The sequence below is a fragment of the Bos javanicus genome, chromosome 8 (assembly GCF_032452875.1).
Source record: "Bos javanicus breed banteng chromosome 8, ARS-OSU_banteng_1.0, whole genome shotgun sequence".
NCBI classification, from domain to species: Eukaryota; Metazoa; Chordata; class Mammalia; order Artiodactyla; family Bovidae; genus Bos; species Bos javanicus.
In genome coordinates this window covers 27751399-27761355 of record NC_083875.1, presented here as the reverse complement: position 1 = coordinate 27761355, position 9957 = coordinate 27751399, and the positions used below count along the sequence as shown (strand labels likewise).

Below are 9957 nucleotides of genomic sequence, written 5' to 3'. Positions count from 1 at the left end.
TCCACACTTGCCCTTGTTCTTAAGTAAAACTGAAGTTTTTAAAACAGACCAGTAATTTTTAGGGAGTCTCAGGCTGGGAATTTTCACACATAGTAGAGGATGCTAGATATTTATTAACCAACTATGTTAATCCCATATTTCTCTAGTGAGAAATGTTAATTTCATGTCATGTTGCCTGTGAAAAGCATATACTAAATCAATTACCTTAACATTACTTTCTGGTTATTTGTATAGTTTGTGAGTACCAAACGTGGCTTGAGTACTCACATTCTGGAAGTTTTGTATCCTTACCACCATCTCTTTTATGATTTTACCAGAACCTTTGACAGGACTGGGTGACTAAATGTTGGGAATTTGCTCAACAGTAGATCTTTGAGTCACTCTGTCTTCAAGATAGAACCCATTAAGAAGTGCTAAACAGCAAGGTAACTATAAAATATCATAAGTTTAGATTAATAAAAATTCATAAATTTCATTCTCACAGTTTGTTCTACTTGATTCTGTTGTCCCTTTTGTAGGATTTTCCTGACTGGGTCAAGAATGTAAAACCAAAACAGTCTTGTTCAAACTGAAATGTTGTTTAATCACCAAGTTGTATCCAACTCTTTTGTGACATCTTGGACTGTAGCCCACGGGCTCCTCTGTCTATGGAATTCTCCAGGCAAAAATACTAGAGTGGGTTGCCATTTCCTTCTCCGAGGGATCTTCCCAACCCAGGGATTGAACCCATGTCTCTTGTATCTCTTGCATTGCAGACAGATTCTTTACCATTGATCCACCTGGGAAGCGCTGAAGTTGAATATGTCTTTGTTTAAACAAATAGGGGAGTTATTATGTGACTTCTTCCTTTTCAATGTCTTATTTTCAATGTTCTGTGTCTATTCTTTAGTGGTTAAGGAGCATAGGGATAAATAAAAGACTTGTTTAGTTGCTAAATCACATCTAACTTTTTTGTGACTTCACGGACTGTTACCTCACCAGGCTCCTCTGTCCATGTGTTTTACCAGGCAAGAATACTGGAATGAATTGCCATTTCCTTCTCCAGGGGATCTTCCTGACCCAGGGATCGAACCCATCTCTCTTGTTTGGCAGGCAAATTCTTTACCACTGAGCCACCAGGGAAACCCACCCTTCATCTTGTTGTTCAGTGACTAAATTGTGTCTGACTCTGTGAGACCCTGTGGACTGCAGCAGGGCAGGCTCCCATGTCCTTTACTATCTCCTGGGTTTTGCTCAGGTTCAGGGCCATTGGATTGATGATGCTATCTAACCATCTCATCCTCTGCCGATCCCCTTCCCTTTTGCTTTGCATCTTTCCCAGCAACAGGGTCTTTTCCAGTGAATTAGCTCTTCGCACCAGGTGGCCAAAGTATTGGAGCTTCAGCTGCAGCATCAGTCCTTCCAGTGAATATTCAGAGTTGATTTCCTTTAGGATTGATAGATTTGATCTCCTTGCAGTCCAAGGAACTCTCAAGAGTCTTCTCCAGCACCACAGTTTGAAAGCATCAGTTCTTCGGCCCTCAGCCTTCTTTATGGTTCAACTCTCACATCTGTACATGACGACTGGAAAAATCATAGTGTTGACTATATGTACCTTTGTCGGCAAAGTAATGTCTCTGCTTTTTAATATGCTGTCTAGGTTTGTCATAGCTTTCCTTCTAAGGAGAAAACATCTTTTAATTTCATGGTTGCAGTCACTGTCTGCAGTGATCTTATAGCCCAAGAAAAGAAAATCTGTCACTGCTTCTGGTCCCCGCCCCCCATTTGCCATAAAGTGATGGAACCAGATCCCATGATCTTAGTTTTTTGAATGTTGAGTTTTAAGCCAGCTTTTTCATCTCCTCTTTCACCTTCATCAAGAAGCTCTTAACTCTAGGGTAAACATGTGAATCCATGATGAAGGCCTCTGTTACTTTGATGAGCCTTACTTTGAGATAGTTTGCCCATATCTTCTACACCTTTTCTCCCCCACCCCTTATTCCATATTTTCCATAGTTGTGTCCTTAGCTGGATAAGGAACTAATATATTTACTTTTGTGACTGCTTTAATTGAGAAATCAGTCTGTTGGAAATAGCCCAATGACCCTCTCTCCCAATCCATTCACTATTATATTCTTTAAAAATGTGGCTAGGCAGATGTAAGAATTGAGATGGTCATAGTTGGCCTAAAACAATGGTTCTTGAGATTTTTAGTATTGATACTTTTAGATGATCATAGGCATTTCAGTCAGAGAAGGCAATGGCACCCCACTCCAGTACTCTTGCCTGGAAAATCCCATGGATGGAGGAGCCTGGTAGGCTGCAGTCCATGGGGTTGCGAAGAGTTGGACACGACTGAAGCGACTTAGCAGCAGTAGGCATTTCAAAATGTGAGATGAAGTTGGCAGTATCCCATACCATAAAGTTTCAGTTAAGTCATACTCCTGCTCTTTGGGAAACTTGGAAAACATAATAATTGAATTGTTTTATAAAAGACATTTAAGTAATTAAAGATTCATTTTCATAATTTTCAAATTAATTCTTCCACTTATTCAACTGGAAATCACAGAATCCAAGTATACATAGTATTAACCCTTTGTTTTCCATACTATCAACAATTGTACCCAAAATGAATTCATTTTATGTGTCACAATAATAGGAATATACACATTCACATACTATTATAAAGAACGTTTTACACTGTGTGTCATGAACACTGATATTTTCTTTTAAAATCTGTTATTTAAGAACGTGTTGCTAAATTAATACACTAGATTCATTTCAAAACCGACTAATGAGTCAAATAGGCAGTTTGGGAAAAAGCACTCTGTTAATTAATTAGTCTCTGGTCATAAGTTGCAGCATCCTTTAAGTTGTTCTTTTCCCCACATTTAACTTCAGTTCAGTCACACAGTTGTGTCCAAACTTTGCGACCCCATAAATTGCAGCACGCCAGTCCTCCCTGTCCATCACCAACTCCCGGAATTTACCCAAACTCATGTCCATTGAGTCGGTGATGCCATCTAACCATCTCATCCTCTGTCGTCCCTTTCTCTTCCTGCCTTCAATCTTTCCCAACATCAGGGTCTTTTCAAATGAGTCAGCTCTTTGCATCAGGTGGCCAAAGTATTGGAGTTTCAGCTTCAACATCAGTCCTTCCAATGAACACCCAGGACTGATCTCCTTTCGGATGGACTGGTTGGATCTCCTTGCAGTCCAAGGACTCTCAAGAGTCTTCTCCAATTCCACAGTTCAAAAGCATCAATTCTTCTGCACTCAGCTTTCTTTATAGTCCAACTCTCACATCCATACATGACTACTGGAAAAACCATAGCCTTGACTAGATGGACCTTTGTTGACAAAGTCATGTCTCTGCTTTTTAATATGCTGTCTAGATTGGTCATAACTTTCCTTCCAAAGAGTAAGTGTCTTTTAATTTCATGGCTGCAGTCACCATCTGTGGTGATCTTGGAGCCCAGAAAAATAAAATCAGCCACTGTTTCCACTGTTTTCCCATCTATTTGCCATGAAGTGATAGGACTGGATGCCATGATTTTAGTTTTCTGAATGTTAATCTTTAAGCCAACTTTTCATTCTCCTCTTTCACTTTCATCAACAGGCTCTTTAGTTCCTCTTCACTTTCTGCCATAAGGATGGTGTCATCTGCATATCTGAGGTTATTGATATTTCTCCCAGCAATCTTGATTCCAGCTTGTGCTTCTTCCAGCCCAGCGTTTCTCATAATGTACTCTGCATATAAGTTAAATAAGCAGGGTGACAATATACAGCCTTGATGTACTCCTTTTCCTATTTGGAACCAGTCTGTTGTTCCATGTCCAGTTCTAACTGTTGTTTCCTGACCTGCATACAGATTTCTCAAGAGGCAGGTCAGGTGGTCTGGTATTCCCATCTCTTTCAGAATTTTCTACTGTTTATTGTGATCCACACAGTCAAAGGCTTTGGCATAGTCAAAAAAGCAGAAATAGATGTTTTTCTGGAACTCTCTTGCTTTTCCCATGATCCAGCAGATGTTGGCAATTTGATCTCTGGTTCCTCTGCCTTTTCTAAATCCAGCTTGAACATCTGGAAGTTCATGGTTCTTGTATTGATGAAGCCTGGCTTGGAGAATTTTGAGCATTACTTTACTACCTTGTAAGATGAGTGCAATTGTGCAGTAGTTTGAGCATTCTTTGGCATTGCCTTTCTTTGGGATTGGAATGAAAACTAACCTTTTCCAGTCCTGTGGCCACTGTTGTTTTCCAAATTTGCTGGCATATTGAGTGCAGCACTTTCACAGCATCATCTTTCAGGATTTTAAATAGCTCAACTGGAATTCCATCACCTCCCCTAGCTTTGTTCGTAGTGATGCTCTCTAAGGCCCACTTGACTTCACGTTCCAGGATGTCTGGCTCTAGGTGAGTGATCACACCATCATGATTATCTGAGTCATGAAGATCTTTTTTGCATAGTTCTTCTGTGTATTCTTGCTACCTCTTGTGAATATCTTCTTCTGTTAGGTCCCTACCATTTCTGTCCTTTATTGAGCCCATCTTCGCATGAAATGTTCCCTTGTATGTCTAATTTTTTTGAAGAGATCTCTAGTCTTTCCCATTCTATTGTTTTCCTCTATTTCTTTGCATTGATCACGAGGAAGGCTTTCTTATCTCTTCTTGCTGTTCTTTGGAACTCTGCATTCAAATGGGTATATCTTTCCTTTTCTCCTTTGCTTTTCACTTCTCTTCTTTTCACAGCTATTTGTAAGGCCTCCTCAGACAGCCATTTTACTTTTTTGCATTTATTTTTCTTAGGGATGGTCTTGATCCCTGTCTCCTATACAATGTCACGAACCTCCGTCCATAGTTCATCAGGCACTGTATCATATCTAGTCCATTAAATCTATTTCTCACATCCACTGTATATTCATAAGGGATTTGATTTAGGTCATACCTGAATGGTCTAGTGGTTTTTGCCACTTTCTTCAATTTAAGACTGAACATTTAACTTAAAGGAATTCCATTATATATACTTGGTGAAGAGAAAGAAAGTGATTCCATGTACTGTTTCAGTCCATTGGAATGATTCAGAATTAAGCATGCAACTCTGCTCCAAGTGTTTCTCTTAATATGAATATCTCATCTTACTCTATGTGATTGTGATATTTCAACTTTTTTTCATATGGTCCCAGATTAGCAAGCAACATACATACACTTCCCTGGTGGCTCAGATGGTAAAAGCGTCTGCCTACAATGCAGGAGACCAGGGTTCGATCCCTGGGCGGGAAGGTCCCCTGGAGAAGGAAATGGCAACCACTACAGTACTCTTGCCTGGAAAATCTCATGGACTGTGGAGCCTGGTAGGCTACAGTCCATGGCGTTGCACAGAGTCGGACATGGTTGAGCGACTTCACTTTCACAATACATACACTTAGCTGAAGAAAAAGTGATTAATTGTGGGAAGAAAATTTATGGTACCACAGTTTGAGAGCATCAGTTCTTTGGTGCTCAGCCTTCTTTATGGTCCAACTCTCACATCCATAGATGACTACTGGAAAAACCATAGCTTTGACTATACAGATGTTTGTTGGCAAAGTAATGTCTCTGCTTTTGGATATGCTATTTAGGTTTGTCATAGCTTTTCTTCCAAGGGATAAGCGTCTTTTAATTTCTTGGCTACGGTCACCATCAGCAGTGATTTTGCAGCCCAAGAAAATATAGTCTGTCATTGTTTCCATTGTATTCCCATCTATTTGCCATGAAATTACGGGACTGAATGCCATGATCTTAGTTTTTTGAATGTTGAGTTTTAAGCCAGCTTTTTCACTCTTCTCTTTCACCCTCATCAGGAGGCTTTTCAGTTCCTTTTTTCTTTTTTCCATTAGGGTATCATTTCCATATCTGAGGTTGTTGATGTTTCTGCCTGCAGTCTTGATTCCAGCTTGTGATTCATCCAGCCTGGTATTTCACATGATGTACTCTGCATAGAAGTTAAATAAACAGGGTGATAGTATACAGCCTTGTCATACTCCTTTCTCAATTTTGAACCACTCAGTTTTTCCGTGTCTAGTTTTAAAAGTTGCTTCTTGACCTGCATACAGATTTCTCAGGAGAAAAGGTGGTCTGGTATTCCTGTCTCTTTAAGAATATTTCACAGTTTGTTGTGATCCACAAAGTCAAAGGCTTTAACATAGTCAATGAAGTAGAAGTAGATGTTTTTCTGGAATTCCCTTGCTTTCTGTACCATCCAGTGAATGTTGGCAACTTGATCTCTGCTTCCAATGCCTTTTTGAAACCCAGCTGGTATATCTGAAACTTGTCCGTTCACATACTGCTGAACCTAGCTGGGAGTATTTTGGGCATAACCTTACTAGCATGTGGAATGAACACAGTTGTATGGTATTTGAACATTCTTTGGCCTTGCTCTCTTTTGAACTGGAGTGAAAACACCTTTTCCAGTCCTGTGGCACTGTTTAGTTTCCCAAATTTGCTGACATATTGAATGCAGCACTTTTAACACCATCATCTTTTAGGATTTTAAATACCTCAGTTGGATTTCTTGCATTCCTGTGTCTACATTGGAAGACCTAAGTCAATTTAAAATTTTCAATGACACTTACATTTCATTGGCAGAATTCAGTTACAGAGCCCATAGGTAAGAGAGGCCAGTCTTTTAGTTGACAGCAAAGAGCTAAAATGATTTCTATCACTAAGAGGAGGGGGAGAATGGATGATGGAGACAGAAATGTATACCATACAAGTAATCCCAAACAAATAAACAACCAGCAAATATAGTATTATAAAATGAAATGTGATTTTAAAAGCCATTAAACAGGCTAAGCAGTTATGAGAGACTTATGGGTTTTGGTGTCTGTAGGGAAGACTTTCTTGAAGAGGTAACATTTAAACAATGTCTTGAGTGAAGTAAAGTAATAATGTACATGAAAATCTGATAGATGTTATATGTACGAAGGACCTGGTACTGCAGAGCAAGAAGGTTCTTGTGAATAAGAGTGACAGGTGAGGTTGGAGAGGTATATATAGGGCCAGATGGTATGGGATCATGTGGCTTTGATAGAATCTGGATTGTTTTCCTAATGTAACAAATCTATTAGAAGATTTTTAGTTGTCAGGAGCCCATGGGGCTATTGTAGAGAACTAGGCAAGAAGTGGAGTTGACTTACACTAGGATGATGGTGGTGAAGTATTTAGAATTGAGATATATTTTGTAGGTAAGTCTAATAGGATTTACTAATGGTTTGGATATGAAATGTGAAGAAACAGAGCAACCGAGATTTACTCCAGATCTTAAGTCTTTGAACACTGAGTAGGTGGTGGGGTCATTTTCTGAGAGGCAGAGAGAGCAGGTTTGTGAGAGAATAGGAAGTCAAGAACTTTATTTTGGATAGATTAAATTTGAGGTGCCTATTAACATTTCTCAATATCGAGGACCTTGAAAAATGATTTTAGCATTATGGTGGGGAGGGAAATCTGACTGGGGAGGTTACAGAGTGAATGGGGATGAGGAAGAAGAGACAGTGATTGTAGGCAACACTTTTAAGGAATTTTGCTGAAAAGGGCAGCTGAAAGGTGGATCAATAGCTAGAGGACAATCTAATTTTGGAAAAAATTTACCTTGATGTTCAGCATTTCAATGTTTGCACCTTTAAGTGTGGGTTACAGGTGTAAGAAATTTTTAAAATTAAGCTTTCCTATTCTACTTTTCAAGAATCTGTTTTATCATTAAAGAACTAGGGGTCAAGTAATAATGTTTTTAAATTTTTTAATTTAAGGCAGTATCTTACCTTCTTTGCTATAGCTACAAAGCAATGCATTTAAAATGTTTTTTATTTCTTCAAGGCTGATAAAGAATTCGTATGGTCTTTGTGGAAACGCCTCCAGGTGACAAATCCAGATGTCACACAAGCAGTCAGTTTGGTTGTGGAAAGGTGAGGTACTAAGTTATTTTCCTATTGGTATTTAGTTTATCGAATTTGTTTCTTTTCATTATTAAAATTAACACTTAGCATTAATCTCCTGAAAGGATTCATTTGATTTCCAGAGGAAAGTTGAGCATGATTTTATAGTTATTTGACTTATTTCAAGGTGTGTCAATATGCTAAGTACAGCTAAGCCTTATCTTCTGCTCATATTCTGACATATTTGGGGAGTTTGCAGGTAAGAGATACAACTATGACCTACACACTGTGTATGTGCGTGTATGTGCAGGTGTGTTTTGAGCTTTTTCTGCTCCACTTTAAAAATTTGAGAAGTTCCTGTTGTTTGGCTTCAGAGACTGCCCCTGTAGATACATTCCTAGACATGATCTTTACTAGACATGGCTCAGTTTTTTTCCCCGTAAGATAATTGGAGTGTGTACTTGAGAGCCTGAGATGACCTTGCCAGAATAGAGTAAGTGTTCTGGAATAGGTTGAGAGATTTCACTCAGCACTCTGTATTACTCTTTAGGGGATGCCCAGTCATTTAACTATAGATTATTGGGCCTCTCCTTGGTCATTAGAAACAGTGGAGTGATGCTGGGTACTCTTTATCAAACATTTGGTATACAGTAGTCCCATGACACTTACATAGCAATTAAAACACTTGCTTTCCTATTAAATGGATTTCATTACATTTTGTAAATGAGAAGCTAAGCATATGGTTGCCTTTTCCTTTTTCTTTATTGGAGTTATGATTATATAATCTGAATATCATTTTATGATAACTTGAACTATATTCACCTTTAGAGTTTCTAGCCCTGGGATCATTCTAATATTGTCTGGAATTTGACTTTGAAAAATCTGTGATACATGCCTATGTCTAATTTTAGCATTCCTGATTATTGTGAACTTTTAAATAGTTTCTTCTCATGGTCCTGTATGTCTAATTCATCAGTTTTTCCCTTTGGATGATCAGAATTAAGTCTTTTGTTGAAGTACCTTTGTTAGTTCCTCAATCTTTCTTGAAATTAAATGTGATTCCTCTCAGTTTCTCTGTTTTTTAGTAGAATAGACCTTTAGAAGATATATTCTTGGGATTTCTTTTGTCATTTCTGTAATTCTTTCATTATCCTTCTCTCCTTTTATTTGTATATATATTTTTACAACTTTCTAAAGCTGTTCTTAATTTACCCTTTATTCTTGGTTGAGACAGAAACAATAAAATAATTTAAGGCCATTTTTATTGTTCTTTAAGATTTTTATTTTTCACATTTTATAATATATATAATATATGGTCACATAAAAGTGTATCAAGACTTTATAAATAAATATATATATATGTTTTGGGGTGAGTACTCAGAAGCCTTTTGCTCATAATGTAGGTAATGGGAAATTTTGGAGGTTTTTGCTTTACAGCCATGATCTTCAGAACTTTATATTTGGAGAATTTATTAAAATGCAGATGTTCAAGCTGGATTTAGCAAAGGCAGAGGAACCAGAGATCAAATTGCCAACATCTGCTGGATCATTAAAAAAGCAAGAGAATTCCAGGAAAACATATACTTCTACTTTATTTGGCTACTATGCCAAAGCCTTTGACTATATGGATCACAACAAACTGTGGAAAATTCTTTAAGAGATGGGAATACCAAACCACCTTACCTGCCTCCTGAGAAATCTGTATGCAGGTAGAGAAGCAACACTTAGAACTGTACATGAAACAGCAGATTGGTTCCAAATCAGGAAAGGAGTATGTCAAGGCTATATATTGTCATCCTGCTTATTTAACTTATATACAAAGTACATCATGTGAAATGCTGGGCTGGATGTAGCACAAGCTGGAATCAAAATTGCTGGGAGAAATATCAATAACCTCAGATATGCAGATGACACCACCCTTATGGCAGAAAGCGAAGAAGAACTAAAGAGCCTTTTGATTAAAGTAAAAGAAGTGAGTGAAAAAGTTGGTTTAAAACTCAACATTCAGAAAACTAAGATCATGGCATCCAGTCCCATCACTTCATGGCAAATAGATGGGGAAACAA

General features: G+C 38.1%; 1 protein-coding gene across 5 annotated transcripts in view; it reads left to right on the top strand.

The window, feature by feature from the left end:
- The window catches only part of CNTLN (centlein), a 352113-nt gene that overhangs the window by 1561 nt on the left and 340595 nt on the right, over positions 1-9957 (top strand). For all 5 annotated transcript variants that reach the window (XM_061425221.1, XM_061425222.1, XM_061425223.1 and 2 more), the window contains exon 2: positions 7833-7921. In XM_061425221.1, coding sequence (XP_061281205.1) covers positions 7833-7921 — 89 coding nt within the window. The remainder of the gene's footprint in view (positions 1-7832; positions 7922-9957) is intronic.